This window comes from Chinchilla lanigera, unplaced genomic scaffold (genome assembly GCF_000276665.1).
Source record: "Chinchilla lanigera isolate Chin_1 unplaced genomic scaffold, ChiLan1.0 scaffold00151, whole genome shotgun sequence".
Classification (NCBI taxonomy): domain Eukaryota; kingdom Metazoa; phylum Chordata; class Mammalia; order Rodentia; family Chinchillidae; genus Chinchilla; species Chinchilla lanigera.
In genome coordinates, this window is record NW_004955552.1 from 2335998 (window position 1) to 2355051 (window position 19054).

The 19054-nt window shown below is 37.6% G+C and overlaps 1 protein-coding gene across 2 annotated transcripts in view; it reads left to right on the forward strand.

Moving 5' to 3' along the window:
* The window catches only part of Mtmr7 (myotubularin related protein 7), a 113983-nt gene that overhangs the window by 37401 nt on the left and 57528 nt on the right, over window positions 1-19054 (forward strand). For both annotated transcript variants that reach the window (XM_005412210.2, XM_005412213.2), the window contains exons 4-5: window positions 5347-5504; window positions 12861-12989. In XM_005412210.2, coding sequence (XP_005412267.1) covers window positions 5347-5504; window positions 12861-12989 — 287 coding nt within the window. The remainder of the gene's footprint in view (window positions 1-5346; window positions 5505-12860; window positions 12990-19054) is intronic.

Below are 19054 nucleotides of genomic sequence, written 5' to 3' on the forward strand. Positions count from 1 at the left end.
TAGACATCAAATATGAGTCACTTTTATTATTTTTATTTTAAATATGCAAAACCCATTAATAACTGTGTTGTCTTTTCGCCCCTCTCTAAAAGGCTTTTCAACTACATTTATTTTTAAGTTGCCTAAATTTAGCAGAATGTCTGAAGCAATTTGGCTTTCAATAGTTACCTTAGTATTAGGATTTCCATATTTCTGTGTCTTTCTGATGATAGCAGTTAACTTTTCCCTTCTCTTACCTACTTTTGGTTTTCTATCTAAATTTTTAAAGTACTTTTCATTTTAATATTGCTACCTTTCATTTTCCCACTTAGTCTGTAAGGAAAGGCAATTCCTCCGTATTGCTTCCCAAATCCTTCATGTGTTATTTAATAACCTATAATTTGATACTTGGGAAACAAGCTAGTTTATCTTCCTTCTTTCCTTCCCTAATGTTTTGTTTTACCCATGTCCATCTGTCTCTTTATCTGTCTGCCTCCTTTGACAGAGTGAATACTTCTTCCTTTACATGGACGAGAAGGAGCAAAAATTTTGGTATAGATGCAGGTCCAATGGTGGGCTTGGTGATTTGATGTCTCTCATTTCCACTGGATGGCCTGCTTTTTCTCTGGGAAGTAGGAAGTGAGATTATCTGATCATGACGGAATTAGTGAGGATAGAAATTAAACTGGATTATAGTGACATATGATTCCCTAAGCTATGGAGATCATGAACAATAGTGCTAAAATAAAATAAATTAGAACATATATCTCTGTGCTTTGGTTTAGCTTATGCTTTTGACTGAAACATCAGTTAGGTTTTCCTAGAAATTTAGCCAAAATTATGTTCATTCATAATTTCATGTAGTATTTTAGAAATTGTCATTTTGCTTCCTGAATAAATAGAAAAATAGTCCATATTGCCTTTGTTAAGATAACCATATAATTTAAGCAGATATAATATATGGTAAAATAAGTGCTAAAATGATTTCCACATAATATTTCTGAAATAGTTTTGAAAATTTTTTAAATTAAATGTGTCCATTCAGTTTTCTCCCGCAGTCCAAAGGCATGTATATTAGCTTCTTGTAGGAAGAGCTCCTTTGCCTTTGAAGTAACGAGGCTCTTGAATGTGAGACCCTCTGTGCATATCCAGTTGAAACCTATAGCAAAGATGTTTTGTGTTAGTGATGGCCCAGACTTTGTGGTGTGAAAAGCCAGTGGAGCATGTAGCATGTCTGTCTTAGGAGCTGGTGAGTCAGCTGAGGGATGTGGCCTTTTAGAGGAGGCAGATATCTTTCTCTCAGTTCAGATTTGGTAAAGGTTAAAAATTTCTCTAAAAAAAAATCTTCACAACAAAGCAACAGTTAACAGAGGTAAGAGAAAACCTACAGATCAGGAAATAATATTTTCAAGCCATAAATCTCATAAGGGATTAATATACAAAGTATATGTTAACTCTGTAGAGAAAAATATAACCTAATAAAGAAATAGACAGAGGACTGTATGTATAGACATTTCTCAAAAGAAGACCTATCAAAAACTAACAGATGTCAATATGTTAAACATCACTAATCACTAGGGAGATGCAAATTAAAGCCACATTAAAGTATCTGTTACTTGTTGGAATGGCTAATACAAAAACCAAAAGACCATTCTTTTGTACTAGCAAGGATGTAGAGGAAAAGAAACCTTGTATACTCTTCAGTGTGGTCCTGATATAACTTCTTCACTCCTCTCCAACTCTCCTCTTCCAATCCAGTCAGGATCCTGCATTTCCCCACTCTTACTGACTCTGTCCTTTCTCCGTCCTTGATCCTCTTGCGAGAACTGGAGCCTCCCCCAGATCTTCTGTTGCTGTGCCTCATTACCTCCTGTATCCCTAACTTAAATAAAAATCTATTTAACCTTTGCTTGTTCAAGTCCTTAGGGACTCTTAGGAGCATCTGTACATTTATTCAAACAAAGTAATACATTAAAAGCAGAAAGAAAAGAAACCTGTCCACTGTTGGTAGGAATGTAAGTTAGTGTAATTAATGGGAAACAGTATGATGGTTCTTAGAAAAACTGATTTTTTGTGGTTGCACATGCTTATAATTTCAGCACTGTAGGAGGCTGAGGAACGAGAATTGCAAGTTCCAGCCCTGCCTGGGCAACTTTGTGATTTAGTAAGATCCTTTCTCAGTATAAAAATAAGTAAATAAAAATGGGCAGGGGATGTAGTTCAGTGAGAAAGGCTGGAGCTCAGTCCCTAGTAGAAAGCAAGCAAGCAAGGAAGCAAGGAAACAAAGAACCATAAGATCCAGCTGTCCTGCTTTTAAGTATTTACCTAAAATGTTTGAAATCTGTTGAAGACATGTCTGTACTTCAGTATTCACTGTAGTACTCTTCATGATATACCCCAGTTATCAATTTAGATGTCCATCAACACATGAATGGATAAAAATGTGAGATTCAGTCATTTTTTAAAAAATTTTGGGCTATCTGGATATTGAACCTAGAGCCTTGCACATGTTAGGTAAGTGCTGTACCTCTGAACTATATTCCAAGCTTATGATTCAGCTTTTTAAGAGGCAGAAATTGTCATTTTCGATGGCCTGGCTAGAATTAGAGAATATTCTCTAAGTGAAATAAAGCAAACAGTCGGGTGCGGTGGTGCATGCCTATAATCCCAGCACTCGGGATGCTGAGGCAGGAGGATCGTTGTGAGTTCATGACCAGCCTAGGCTGCATAAGTGAGCTCAAGCCCAGCCTGAACTGCATAGCGAGACTCTGTCTCAAAAAGACCAAAAAAAAAGAAAACGAAAGAAAGAAAGCAAGCAAACGGAAAGACATGCATGGAATCTAAAACAATTGAACTCATAGAAGCAGAGGAGAATGGTAGATTAGCAGAGACTTGCGGGGAGGGGACTAGACAGTTGATAGTCAAAAGTGTACAAAGCCTCAGTTAAATAGAAGGAATAAGGCTGGCTTGTTTTTTATTTGTTTAGGTTGATTGCACAGCATGGGGAAGATAGCTAGTAATTGAGTATTGTATATTTTAGTATCCCTAAGAGAAAATTTCACATTTACTCAACAAAACGTTAAACGTTTAAGAAGATATATATGTTAATTAGCTTTAATCATTTCACACTGTAAATCTTACCATCACGTGGTTCCTTTTAAATATATACAACTCTAATTTGTCAGTAATTTTTAAAAAGTCTATAATGACAGAAGAAACTTCCCCTCCAATAGATTTTTTTAAACCTTACCTCCCAGATGATTGCTAAAAATTCTACTGTGAATTTTGTAAGTAGTGGGAATGGGAAGAAGAGAACATTATGAGATGGGAAATATTCAGTGAAATTTATATCTGTGCTATTGGTACTTTTAATCTCCCAAGTAGGTAGTTTCTAGGCTTCTTCTGGACCAGTCAGTGTTGCCCATTGAGCTTTGGTTAAGAACTTTTTTGCCCTCCTGTAGAATTTTACTTAAATTAGGCCTGAGGGTTGATAACTTTTATCCTAAAAAATTTCCAAAAGAAAAAACTTTATAACCATCGTCAATCCATTCTAACGTATTCCAGTTCAGCAATGGGCCTCTTATTGTCTGTTATATGTTATTCTTGCTTCAGTTACGTTTCATTGCTTCTTCCCAGTAGGAGCAGGTCTCAGCTCACACACAAAGAAATGTTAGCAGTCATGAAGTATTTTTCTTCTTTTACCTATAAAACTGTTTGTAAATATTTAACAAAGAAGTTTGACTGTTGTCTTGGTTACTTTTTTCTCACTGCTGGGACAAAATACCTGACGCCCAAAATTAAGGAAGGAAAGGTTTATTTCGCTTACAGTTCGTGGAAGTTTCAGTCCGTACTTGGCGGATTATAAGGCAGAGTGGCACATGGCAAAGAGCTACAGCTCAGGGCGGCAGAACACAGCTAAGCTTCAAGCACACACCAGGGAAGAATGGGGGAGGAAGGTCCTCAAGCACTCTTTTTCTCTCTCTTACATATGCAAACTATCCACTCCCGGGCGGGTGCAGCTCTCATACGCATATTCAAACTCTAATAGCCTGCCCCATGGCTGCAGGAGGCTTTGGGGGGACACACAGACATAAACCATAACAACTGTCTTTGTTATGCCATGTTCATCAGTTCTTTCACTGAAGGAACTGAAGGTTTTTTGAGAGATTCTTTTGATGTCATGAATGAATTGCAGTTGCAGTTAACATTATGGTAGCAGAAGCCTGAGTCATTAAAATGGTACTTAGAATCTGAGTGTTGAACCAGCTGTTCCCAGAATAGGATCTGTTTTCTGTGCTGTTTCCTGATTAACTAAGATGACAGAGAGGCTCTTTTTACTGAAAATATCTGCTCCATGATCCGTGCACTTACTGTGTATATTATCTTATTGCTCAGATAGTATTCTAGTTTTGAAGCTTAGAAAGATGACATCAGGAGAGATTGAAATAGATAATAATTTATCAAGCCATGTCCCTTCTTATTCACAAGAAAGGGTTTGTGTCTAATGAAGAAAATCTGTTACTTACAATATGACCCATACCATTATTCTTCTTTGTGGATGAGTCATTGCAGTAGCAATCAGAACAAGTTTGAAATTTTAATTTGATCTCAGGCTGTCTATGTTATTCAGTCTTTTGCTGGTGGACACTTTTCTTATGTGGTAAGACCAGAGCAAGAAAAGCAAATCCTAGATTTCCCTGAGATGAAAACTGTGGGGCTGTTGGGCTTGATTTCAAAAGCATAAAAGGTGTTATATACAAAGACCATACCATAACAAAATTGAAAGAAGACTTTCAACTTACTCTCCATGACCAGGCTGCTGTGTACTTAAATTCATATTTTTAATGAATCCTATTAATATCTATGAGCAATAAAATTATGATATTTATAGTTATTACAAGGTCAGATATTTTTAATGTAAACATGTAATCCATAGCTTTCCCAGCTATTTAGTTTTTTGCTTTTTAATATTCTGAGCATCAAAATGTAGAACTGATCTGGTCCTTTTCTACCTCTGAGAGGCTACCCCAGATCTAAACTTTGGGACCTCACTCTCTCATATATATATTATTAAATAATTGAATTCTTGATGTCTGATGTGGTTTGGAAAATATATTTACTTTTAAAGTAACTTAAAAAGAAAAAAAAGCACAGGGAGAAGGCCCTCTCTCTGAAAGGAAGAAAGCTCTTAGAAAGTAGGGTCCATCATTGCTGGGAGGAAGTACAGTGACCTGTCATGCAGGCAAGTGCTCCTGGGAGCCTACCAGGACAGGGAGGGCAAACTCGAGTTGGGACAGAATGTTTCTGAGGAGATTTGGTTCTAGTTTGACTTAGCTTGATTTGGCTTTATGTTTCCATTTCTTACAGTGAAATACGAGGAGTTATACTGCTTTTCATTCAATCCCAAGCTGGATAAAGAAGAAAGAGAGCAAGGCTGGCTGCTGATTGATCTCAGCGAGGAATACAAGCGGATGGGCCTCCCTAATAGTTTCTGGCAGCTCAGTGATGTGAATAGAGACTACAGAGTGAGTGGAGGCATTTAGTAAACGCCACATACCTAGTCTGAATGAAAGCATGATTTTAGATATCTGAGCATGACTTTTATCTACTGTAAATTTTGTGGATCTTTTTCCAGGACTCCCATCATTATCACTGGCTTTATTTTCTAGTTGTACCTACAATCAGAAAGTTCGAACAAGGGAACTTTGGAGATCATCCCCTGTACACCCCTAAGGTCAAGGCATTGGAGACTTAGGGAGACCCAGGGGAGCCCTTAAGGCCAGGCAGTTGATGGAAGAGCTGGCTGGGACTTCACTCTCCCATCACATCTTTTTATAGCACAGGGAGTGATTAGTGGGGAAGTCAGAGAGATTCTGATGGAAGTTTGGAACCAGCTTCCTGATGTGCTCACTGGGCTCTTGATTGGTACACAGGGTCACCAAGAGGCTCCCGAGAGAGATGTGGAGAAATGTGTCTGCACTTGCAAGAAGGAATAGTGAACCCTGTGCTGTACCCAGTGAGGGCTTATACATCAGTGTTGGGTTCACCATTCTTAAGATGTTTAAATAATAAAAGTAATGTAAGAACCTTCTGGAGAGTTCACCAAAGAGGGAGAAAGAAAGAAAAATACCTACATTGCATTGGCTTAATACTCTGGGTTTTATTTTTCACGGCGGTGCTGGGGATTGAGCCTAGGGCCTTAAGTATATTGACAGATGAGCTATATCCCTAGCCACTGAGCTACATCTGTAGCTGACTCTTCTGTCTTAGAATTTTCCTTCATTTTTCCCTATCTGTGTACTTTAATAATTTTTCTAACCTGACTAATGTTTGTGTTTATTGGCCATTCACTTTGACTATTATTTGAATTGCCTGTCCACATGCTTGCTCTTTTTTTCTCGAAGATTGTTTGCCATTTCCTTATTGTAGAAGCTCTCTATATTCTACATAATTCTCTGTTACCATGTCCATAGCTATTATAAGGTATTAATATACAATACCTAGGATATCTTTTGATCCTCATGAGTTTTGAGTCAAACCTTTTAAATCATGTTTTGTATTTTAGCATATTGTTGAAGGAGAAAACTGCTGATAATATGTTTGTTAATGTTTGTCCTATCGTTCTTTTTTTTTCTTTCATACTGGGGTTGGATCCCAGGGCACTCTACCATTGAGCTACATCCCCGGCCCTCTTTTAACATTTGAAACAAGATCTTGTTAAATTGCCCAGTGTGGCCTTGAACGTGTGATCCTCTTGCCTTAGCCTCCTCAGTACCTGGAATTGCAGACATATACCACCAAACCTGGCTTTTGTCCAAATCTGACACTGTCCCAATTCCATAATTATGTTTTTACTAATTATGATTACTGTACTTTTATAATAAATCTTAACATCTGACAAGTGGTCCTTCTGCTTGATTCTTTCAGATTTCTTAAGCTTATAGATTATTTGGAGTAGAATGGATTGCCATGATACTGATTTTTCTTTGTAATTACACTTAAATTTAACAGCCATCACCTAAATCATTGTAAAGTATCTGGCTAACGTAATCATAATAGTTTATTCTCATGCTAATACCAACCTTTACACTGAATGTTTAGTCTTGAAATGAAAGGAAGAGAAATTTAAGTTTAGTAAAGCAAATTGAATGTTTTTGTTTTTTAAAATGACATGGCCCTGGAAAAAGAAGAGAATGAAGCTGAACCAAATCTAGTGGAACAATATTTTCTTGGAAATACGGGTTCTTTTCATTTTTGATGAGATTTCCTTCTCACACTAGCACCACAGTCATGGTGACTATATGACTGTATGACAACATATAGTCACTTAAGTCCTTGTCATACAAATTGCGAAGTGTGTTACATAGGATTTCTTTTCAATAGTAACACACAGTAAAACACAGCTAAGCATTAACAGACTATTGAGACACAAAATATGAAAGCCTAGGGGATTTTCTGATTTTGTACTTATCACTAAGTCTCACAAATTGTTTGAAGTAATTGAGCCAAACAGTGTCATGTGATGGAGAAGAAAACGATTGCCAGTGATGAAAAATGACATTGACTTGACATTAAATGTAAAAACTTACATTCCAGAACCAGTTATGCCATTTGTCTATTGTGTGGTATTAGATAGTCCACAAGAACAGTTATTTATTCTGTCATTATTATGACATTATTTATGGCACGTATGGTAATCTAACTCTCTAATCTAGGATTTCATTTTAAATCGGTCATGGTTTAGATTAAGAAGCTCCACCACAGGGCTCATGTGTTCAGAGATGGGGTTTAAGGGGGTGATTGGATCCTGGGGGTGCTGTGTTCATCAGTGGATTCATCCATTGCTGGTTCCTAGCTTCATGTCCAGCGGGCTGGTTGAAGGGAGCAGGTCGCTGGGTGTGTGGTCTGGAAGGGTGTACATATCCTTGGCCCTGGCCCCTTCGTCTCTCTCTGCTTCCTGACTACCCAAGAGTTAGCAGCTTTCCTCCGACATTCCCTCTGCCACGCCCTTGCTGCCTTGGAGGCAGAGGACCACAGAAGAGTCAGCTTTCCTTTAGGTTTTGGGTGTCATTTTATCCCAGAAATCAGAAAGCTGACCAATACAATATCTAACCTTGAAATTATCCTATCCAAATAAGAGAATTAAAATTCATTACTAGGTTAAATTATTAAACTTCTGAAATACAATTTAAAATTTAATCCAAACTAGTGATTTTACTAAAGCTTGTTTTTCCACAGCTGTATTTTATATATTATTTTATTTATATATAAATCATTTATATACATTTGAGTAAATGTATTTCATTTTCTGACAACAAACTTACTGCAACATGCTCAGATGAGTGAATGGTCTTCACTAAATACAGAAGTCTGACTAAGTCCTGTGATAGCATCTCTGACAGATGGTTATAATACTGCCAAAGTATTAATCTGCCAAAGTAAATGTATTTACTGGAAGATTATAACTAGGTCAACAAAAATCAGTTGTTCTAGGAATATAAAGTTTTCAAGTCCAAAAAATGTGTTGCCTATTTCTGCCCCAGTGCATAATAGTAATGCCTAGAATATAGTAAGGAGTCAGTAAAAGCTCATTATTGAGTGAAAGAATTACTGAAAAAATTCCTTTGGGCAGAACTATACAGAAGCATGCAGGTACATCTAGCAGGCTAATTTATTTAGTGAAGGACAAAGAAGCCAAAGTCATTAACATACAGATATATTTTCATTGAAAAACTAAATGGAGAGTCAGAAGAAAAGGAAAAATTTGAAGGAAAGCACAAACTCAGAAGAAAACATTTTTACTTTTATAAACTTTTCCTATTCTCTGTAAATTTTCTTTTCTGATTTTCAAAACCAGACAAAATCTTGGGGGCCATGTTGAAGAGTTTCAACATTCAGTGGCATAAATTACATTGTTTGGTGCACTTTCATTATCAGAATTTTAACTACAGTTCTATGAGGTTGTTATAAAAGTGACAGCAGTCTCTACTAAAATTGTTTTTATTGGGATAAAAATACATAATTTAAAATTTCCCTTCTTAACCATTCTTAAATATATAGTTTATTAATGTTCAGTGTGTTCACATTGTTGTGCAACTGATCTCTAGAATTCTTTTTATCTTACAGAATTGCAACTGCTTATCCTCCCTACCCGCAACCCTGGCAGCAACCATTCCACTTTCTGGATCTATAAATTTAACTATTTCAGATACCTCATTTAAGTGGAATCATACAGTATTTTCTGTCTGTGTCTGGCTTATATCACTGAATGTTCTCAAGGTTCCTCTGTGCTATAATGTGTGACAGAATTCCCTTTCCTTTTAAGGATGAATAATAGTCCAGTGTGTTGGTATGCCACATTTTGATTATGCTTTCCTTTGTCAGGGGACATTCATGTTAATTTCAGCTCTTGGCTATTACATAGTAATGCTGTTTTTCAATTTTTTGTAATGTTTTCCATAGTAGTTACATTATTTTACAATCCCACCAACAGTGCAAAAGGTTTCAGTTTCTCTACATCCTAACCAATACTTATTATTTTGTGTTTAATTTAGTAGTGATCAGCTTAATAATTAACTGTTAGATGCCTATTGTAGTTTTGGGTTTCATTTCCCTGATGACTAGTGATATCAAATATCTTTTTTGTGTGCATGTTGATTATTTGTGTATCTTTGGAGAAATGTCTATTCAAGTCCTCTGCATATTTTTAGTTGAGTTGTAGGCGTTTGTCATATAGTCTAGAGAATAACCTCCATGGGAAATATCTCATCTGCAAATATTCCTATTCTATAGGTTATCATTACATTCTTTTGATTATGTTCTTCTATGCACAAAATTTTTTAAATTTTATGTAGTTGCATTTGTGTAATTTTTTTCTTTTATTGCTTGTGCTTTTGATCTCTTGTGTATACATAGGAAATCAGTGCCAACTCTGATGTCCTAAAGCTTTTTCCGTTACAAGGGCACTGTAGTTTTAAGTCTTACATTTAAGACCTTTAATACTCCATTTTGAGTTAATTTTTGCATTTTAAATAAGGTCCTACCTTCATTTTTTTGTACTTGAATATCTAGTTTTCGCAGTATCATTTATTGAAGAGACTATACTTTTCCCAGGGTGTCTTGGCAACCTTGTTAGGGGTTGTTCGACGATATACACAGTTTTTATTTCTGGGTTCTCTATTCCATTATCTTGTGTCTGTATGCCAGTATCATACTGTTTGTATGGCTTTACAGTATGCTTTGGAATTATAAAGTATGAGTCCTCTGACTGTTCTTTTTCAAAATTGTTTTGGCTATATGGACTCCCTTGATAATTCATATAGATTTTCAGATGGACTTTTCTGTGTCTGCAGAGAATGCCATTGGGATTTTCATAAACATTGCCATGAATCTGTAGGATCATATTCTCTGGGTGGTAGTGTATTAAGTCTTCTAATTCATAAACACAGGATATCTGTTCATTGGTTTGTATCTTGTTTTAATTCCTTGCAGTTTTTAGTGGGATTGTGATTTGTTATATTAATTTCTGCTTTAGCCTGTTGCATGCTTTATTGAAAGCAGAATAATTTCATATTTCTAGCCCTATAAAAGTTGTATTTTGAAACTGAGCTAATTGGCACTGTGGGTCTACCGTTACAGTGCTACCTAGTGCTTTGCATGTAGGTACTCAAAACAGTGCCCTGACCTATGGAGGTTTCTCTCCTAAACCCAGGAATTCAGGCATCCTTGTAACTGATATGTCCCCAGGGGAAGACCATGACAGCTAGTCCAAGTCTGACCACTGCTAATGACCTCAGTTTTGAACTCTTGGCCCTGGCACATGCCCAGGCATGCAGGTCTGCTTTCTCCTGCTCTGTGTGGTGAGAGCTCTGCAGTCTCAGAGGGCAGGAGGCTGTGCTCTCCACCACCATGTGAAGAAAGAGGGTTCTGGGAACACAGAGAACACATACAGTTCATACCCTGAGTTGGGCTGAGGAGAGAATGGGCCCTGGATTTTTATCTTCTCTCTCAGTCCCATTCCAGCTACAGCGCCCATAGTGCCATGACCTGAGCCACACTGGACATTTTCTGGACATGGGAGACCATCAGAGCGCCTGTCGGGAGTTTCAGTGTCCCTTTATTCACCTCTTGATAGTCAGAACCTGGGTGTAATAAGTTTGTTATGAAATCTTGGCCTATTACTCTTACTTCATTTAGTCATAAAACTTTATCATTCCTTCCTTACTCAAAATCTTAATTTCTTTTAAAAACTATTATTTGAAGAAAATGCGTATCTAGTGCCATGACTCCATGTCTCTGCAAGCTCAGACAAGCAGGTGTGGTCTGTGCGTAATGTTCTAGCTGGTTAATGGCAGACAGGGTCAGATACCAAGTTGGTGTGGGGAATGCAAGGCCGTCTGTTGCAAAGTCCTTCTTACTCTCTGGGTCTGGGATGGCCTGTCTGCTCTTGGTAAGGATTTTCCTCTAGAGTGTCAGTGCCAAAGCCTACAAGAAACTTGGTAGTGATGTTCTTTGCCAACATGTCTTTGGTAAAAATCTTGAAATTATACAGTACTTTGGGCTCATGACCTCCTTTTGTGATCCTTTTTTCCTGCTCTGTCTTGTGTGTTACCAGCCTGGTAACAAAGACAAGAAACAGGCAAGAGAGGATGTCATTGCAGGGCAATTGATGAGAGTTTAGGAGGCTGAGCTTTCTCCTCTTGTGGGCTTTCATTCCCTTCAGTCCTATCTTCCAGAGTGGTAAGAGTAGATGGATAGGGAAAGATCTGTAGAGCAAGTATTGCCCCCACTGCTACACTTCCTTAAGGACTGTTGATATTCCTAAGAAGATACCTGACTTCCAGGAAATAAACAGTTGCTCAAAGCCCAGGAAACTACCATCATCACATTGCACAAAGATCAGTATGAAAGCAAAATATGTGTTGAGCAACAGTATCAACTATAACTGTTGCTGCCAATAGCATTTCTTTTGGCTCCAATGGATTATAATGTACCTTGTCTGGACTGTAATCTGACTTGTTCCTTCTGTCCACCCTTTGAAATACTATTGCTGTAGTATCGGTTTTAGAGATTAGAAAACCAAAGTGCTCAATGTAATTTGGCTTTCCCAAGGTCATAAAGTTGCTAAATCGAGCCAGATATTAAACTGCTGGTCTGTTTCTAAATTACAAGGCACCAGAGTTTCCACCATGGTAATTGCTGCCAGAGAGAAGGAATCAGTTCTTACCACTTATGAAATCAGTGCCTAAAAGAAAACAGATAAAGCTGTGATAGTATATTGTGTGGTACATTAGGAAATCAGATCTAGTAATCTGCAGCATGCGCTTGGAGGACCAGGGAGGAAGTTTCCTAAGGGAGGGAACTTGGGTTGGCTGTGGGAGAATGGATGAGATTTGAGAAGACAGAGGGGAGGGGTGTCCAGGGAGGGTAGAGGAATGTGCACTTTGTGTGCCAGGAACACAGAGGTAAACTGGCAACGTAATGACTGCGCTTACATTTTAGGAACGCTGTCCCCAGTGTCAGACTATCTTTCCATCAAATACAGGCAGCTAAAGGTTTCTCAGTTGCCAGGATACAAAATTACAATTTGTTCTTTTTTGATGAAAGGAATGCTCAATTGTTACTGTCTTGCCTCACAGAAGGAGCCCTTGGACAGAGAGACAGTGCACAAGGGCAAGACACTTGGGTGTTTTGTGCTGCTTTAGAATCATTATGTAGAATGAGCAGCACTTCGTTTCTCTAAAGTGACTTCGGATTTCCTTGAAATAGCCTCTTCTGTAACTTAACTGAGAAAACTTGAATGTGTAACTTGTGAGTATAGTGAAATGGAATTTGGAAAACGTTGGATTGCCTAAAAATCCTTTTGTATTTTCTGGTGATAGGTTTGTGACTCTTACCCCACTGAATTGTACGTTCCCAAATCAGCTACAGCACACATCATAGTGGGAAGTTCCAAATTCCGGAGTAGACGGCGATTTCCTACCCTTTCATACTACTGTAAAGATAACCATGTAAGTCTCACACCATGCTTTTGCTTTACACTTTACTTTTCTGTTTTATCACACATTTTTTAGCTGCTTCTGCTCTGTGTTTGGGGGTTTGAATTCTTAAAGTTGTGTGAATATTCCTGTGTAGGGTATGATACAATCCAAATGTGCTGAAATCTTTCTGTCTTGTAGAAACTGACTTCTTATGTTTATTTGGTAATAAAGTAAAGGGATAGATTCCAACAACACCTAAACTTAACTATCCACAAAAACATTGTTCTCTTCTAAGGGGCACTATGCCTATTCCAACAGTGCATACTTACTTTATCAGGAAGCCCCTGAAGTCTGTGACATACATCTTTTTCTTTTCTTTATTTCTTCTCTTAAATAGTCATGTTACTTTGAATATTTTCAAGAAATTTTTATTTATGGAGTTTTATTTTTAAACATTATTTGTAAAAATAATTTTTATTTTTACATACCTAATAAATTTGCAAATATTATTTGTAAAAACTAGAATTAGGCTTGTCTATAACCATCAGAGACTCCAAGTGACATTCGATTTGATAGGTTGAACTTAATTTTCTCTAACATAACACTGTGCAGGTGGACAGTCCAGGCCTGGTGTCCTGGCTGTATACCATCCAGCCAGCAGAGACCCAAGCCACCCCCAGCTTTTTGCCATCCCTAGGACTTGGCCCACATCTGCATGGTGCAAGAGGTGGCTTGAGTCCCAGCCATCACCTCCATACTCCTGGCAGCAGGTGAAGGAAGGCTTTTTTAAGAAGGCTCCAAGAGGGCTGGGTATGGTGGCACACGTCTAATCCTAGCACTCAGGAAGCTGAGGCAGGAGGATCGTTGCAAGTTTGAGACCAGCCTGGGCTACAAAGTGTGCTCAAGGCCAGCCTGAGCTGCATATGGAGACCCTGTCTCAAAAAGACCCCCCCCCCCCCCCCCCCCCGCAAAAAAAAAAAAAAAAAAAGAAGGCTCCAAGAGACTGGTGTGTAGCGTTTTTGCTCACATCTTGTTCATCAGAACTGCACAGGGCAGGTGAGAAAGTATAGTCTTACTGGGTAGCCATGTGAACACCTAACAGTTAACATTTCTGTGGAGGATAAGAAAACAAATTTGGAGAAATAAAAATTGTCTTTGACACCTAAGCTCTAGCCAGGTGAGACAGTTAGGTTTCTTGTATTTTAGATTTAAATCTAAGTGATGTTAACAGTTAAGAGAAGCGGGGTGTGTATATGTGTGTGTGTGTGTGTGTGTGTGTGTGTGTGTGTGTGTGTATGAATGCAAATGCACTTAGAGCCGAGGTGGGAATAGGTGGGGAGTGGTTGTCAGATGATAAGGGAGGCTTCCAAAAATTATTTGAGCAATGCCAGCTTTATTATAGAATAAGCGTAAGGAAAATACTCATTTACTGATGTGAGTTGTATTAATCAGAAAGATTTAAATTATCCTATTTTGGGTTGCACTGACCACTCATGGTCTTTTCCTAGCTTGAAATAGGGTGCGGGAAATGAAAGGTTTGAATAACACCCTGTATTATTTAACTCCAAATATATTTCAGCCCACACAGGACTGGAGCAGTGTTTAGAAGTAGAGGAATGATATAAATCTCTTTCTTCTTAAGAAAAAAGAATTAATAAGAGTATAGAATTTTGTGATGTACTTGAAATTAGAATGCTGGTGGCATCCACATTTTAATAGCATCCACTGATAAAGAAGTAAGCGCAAAGAGCCCAGCAGGGAGAGAAGTTCTTTTATTGTTGTTTCAGAGGTGGGATGGGCAGGATATTTAAACAGTAGGAATGGTACATATCTTACTGCTTTTTAAAATTCCTAAGGGAGCCTATTTTGGTCAGTGTTTTATAACAGGGAAAGGGTATAATGCCTTAAAAATGGTCAGATTGTTAACAGTTCTACTTCAGAGGCCAGCTTCTTCTGCTGACCTCAGACCTAATCACCCACTCCTGCCCTCAAGAATTCTTTCCTTGATCTTCAGGCCTGAAAATAAACTTACTCAGCAACTATTTACATTTTAAAGTAAGTGACGTCCTGTGTTGAAAGCCTTAGCTCTTTTTACAAGGTACAAAAGAGAGCTGTGTTTCTAAGTATCACTGCATGGTGTGGTTGCACCAGAAAAATACTTAATGTCAGGCATATGCTATCTGTTTTCCCACCCCTACACACTAAAATCTGTATTTCTGGAAAAATAATGGCCAAATTTGTGTTTCGTAACAATGGTTAGATTTTAATATTAAATTTCATTATATAAATGGTTCTGATTTAATGAGAGCTTTTCCTAAAGTGTAGTATTATTCATGAAGGTAGATTTCTGTGATTAAATAGAAGTCAGGGGAAATGTCAAAGTAGTTTTATATGTGGTCATTTCGTATCAAAACCCATCCTTACAACAGGCAGGCTTCCATAAAAAATGAACAGGTACAAATTCTTTAGATATGTTTATGTTTCTTCCATTTGGTAGTTTTGGAAATTTTAGGCTTAAATAGTATATATTCCTACCTCAATAATATTTATGCCTGTGAATATCATATTTTATTATTAAAATACTGTTTCTCACTTACTGTTATTGAGAGGACACTTTATTTTGATGCTGAGATGCTCTGGCTAATGTTGGGCAGTGGGAATTGGTGTTAGGTTAAGAGAAGCTTGAAATAAACACCACTTTATGAATCTGAAGTCTTACTGAGGGTCCTCTGATATAAATGCCCCTGGGCATAGTACCTGATTGCCTTTGGGTCAGCTGTCATCCTAGATGGTGTTATAATCATGTTCTATTCACCTACTGGTGAGTTCAGGATTCACACCTCAGCAGCATGGTGGTGGCTATGCCCATGATCCTTGGCAGTGGACAGAGGAGATCTACAATAGTTTAATAGTCACATAGACTCACTCACTAGGGAGGGAGGACACTAGATGCTATGAAAGACCACACAGAGCCCAGGGGACAACCAGAAGCTGTAAGGGGGAGTTCTGTAGGGGATGGGCTTGTTTGAATACCATCCTCTGGGGTGAACAGGAGCTGACCTCACCCACTGGATCGAGAGAATTATTTAGCAGGGAGTCTTGTCTGCAGGAGCAGGATAGAGAGGTGAGCTTGTGATCAGGCCCTCTCAGTTTTACTAGATATCAAGGCAACCCACAACATTAATTTGGGGCCTTCTACCACACATTGGTTGTACATAAACATTTGGTCTCCCTTTGGAATCAAACAGCTTTACAAATCACAGAGATGTATAAATGTCCCTTGAGCTCAGAATTCTATGTATGTCTGTAATTGGTAGCCCTTAGAATTGCTGTACGCTTTGTTTTTCATTACTGTTACAGGTTTTTTTAAAGCTATTTTGCTTTAAGTTGTGCACAATATGTTCTGAATTCACAGCATAAATTTCTGGCACACAAAATTCTTAAAGATTCTTCATGGGACATTTTTCCTTAAGAGACCTTCACACTCTTTTTTATAGTTAATATTTATTGAAATTTTCTGTGTGTTAGGAACAGTCCTAAGAGTATTATAATATTATGTACCTTTTTTGCTTTTAATATCATTATGCATTTTATAGATGCAAAAACAGATTGAGAGAAGATATTACCCAAGATCATATAGTAAGTTAGAACAAAACTTAGGATCAAAAGGTAGATCTTCTTGAATCCTTTCTTAATGCAATATACCATGATGTCTGACTTACTTCTTTCCAAGGGTGGTATATTATTTTGGTTAAGAATTCAGAATTCAAATCTTGTTTTCCCTAATTCCTACTCTATTACTTTGAACAAGTTCTTTAACCGCTCTGTGCTTTGCGTGCTTCATCCAAAAATAATAGCAGCTCTTACCATATATGATAATTAGGGAGACTAAATAAAAATATGAATTCCTTATAATAGTGCCTGCCACATAAAGATTCCAAGCATGTTGGATATTTTAATTAGTAGCATTGTAAGTAAGAGGCATCCTTACAGTATACCACTGGGGAGGTTTTAATTTTTACTCTCAGGTCACTAATACTTATAAGAAATGATACCAGCTGATGGTAGTGCTCTCTTAATAGTGACACTAAGGATGTATAGAGTACACAAAAGTGCTCAGAGCCCATATACTATTCTATGCAAAACTAAAAACTGTATGCAGCAGTCACTGAGTCAGTAAAGAATTACATTTGGAGAATATCAGAAGTTAGTAAGAAAATGTACTATAAAATACCAAAAATGTAATCTGTTTTATAAATTCATGTCTAGTTTATTGATCACATTTCATACTGTAACTGTTCTGACATAACCTCTCATTTAAAACTAGCTGCTCTCTCGCAGAAGATAATTAGTAATCGTTGTCATTGATTTGCTTTATTTCATATTTAGAATCTTATTAGCTTAGTAAATATAACTGTGGATTCTCAGATAAATTCTCAGTACTTAAATATGTTCCCACCCTTTTCTAACTCTTCTGATAGAATCGAGTAGATTGCTTAGTGAGAGATACCCTTAAATAATATTTCTTTAATCCAGATAAGGTATCCTATAATGCCAAGTCAGAATTCTCCCTGTCCAGACTCCTTCAGAGCACTGTGGCACACTTGGACCTCATAAAGATCAAAAGGGCAGGACCCCCCACAAAGCAGTCTGTGGCACTTTGCTCTCTACCCACTGGATGCAACGTGTGTTTGCTCTTTAGTCCCCTTTCATCCCAGCTGTCACTTTATCTTGCTTCTGGACCTTGCTCTAGCTTGCTGTTCTCTCTTTCATTCTCAGACCCTCTGGTCCCTTTTTCCTCCCTATTGCTTAAGAAATAAACAACCCTGGGTAATTCAGCTGCCCCTTTCCCACACACCAATCCACCTGAGTTCTTAACATGGTTTCAGGCCTGGATTTCCTTCAGCCATATTAACAATTGCCCCTTTCACCTACATAATGGTACTAGATCTCCTCAGACAGTCATATGTCTCACTAGTCTGCGAGTTTTGGTTGTTATAGCTAGTGAGAAATATCCCAATCTTCTCTAACGATGAGTATTGAAGCTCACATTTATCTGGAGAAATCCAAGCCCCTTCTAAATTGTCCTGACTTGGGCTTTGTGGATTGGAAACCTAGGATTGGACTCAGAGTAGGGACATTCTTTCCTGGCTGGAGACCTGCCTGCAAGCTCCCTGAGCAGGCAGTGGCATCTTGTGCTTTCTGTATGAATGTCTCCTTCTGGGCCTGTCCAGGGGGTCTTTCTTCTTTACTGATCATCACTGATCCTCTTATGTGGTGGACTTAAAGAGTCTCAATATGGATTCTTGGAGTCATTTGTGTATTTAGTTGGGAGATTTAATTAACTTAAATGTTAAAACCTAAATCTATAAGAAATACTTTGCCATAAAAGCATAAGTTTTATAACTGCAAGTTTATCTTTTCTCATTTATGACTTAGGGAAATGTTTATGCCATTCTGCATATCATTTAATAGTGCAATAAATACTTATCCCTTGGTGTATGTAGGGGATTGATTCCTGGATCCTGCTTAGCTACCAGAGTCTGAGCATGCACACATCTCTTACGTGAAATGGTTTTGTACTAGTATATAACATGCACACATCCTTTTGTACACTTTAAATCATCTCTAGACTACTTATACCAAATGCAGTGTCAGTAGTTGTTATGCCATATTGTTTGGGAAATAATGTCAAAAAAGATCTGGATATACTCAGTACAGGCATACATTTTTTCCTAAATATTTTGGATCCACATGAGTTTAATCCACAGATGCAAAATATGTGAATATAGAAGGCTAACTGTATTAGTTAGAAACTCAAACTGTAGGAATTTCAAGATAGAAAGCAGATTGATTGCAAGAAATAGCTCATTTCTAAACACATTTGAATCAGCCCAAGTGTGTAAACCTACCAGTGACCTGAGCTTTCATTACAGTGAGAATTTTCCATTTAGAATCATTATGCTTGATGTTTTTAAATAGGCTAGTTGGATGACAAAATAATTAAGATATGTTATGTACATGTGTCAATCCCCATGAAGAATATACTCATTATGTACTGAAAACATGTACTAGTAAAAATACAAATTGAAAAA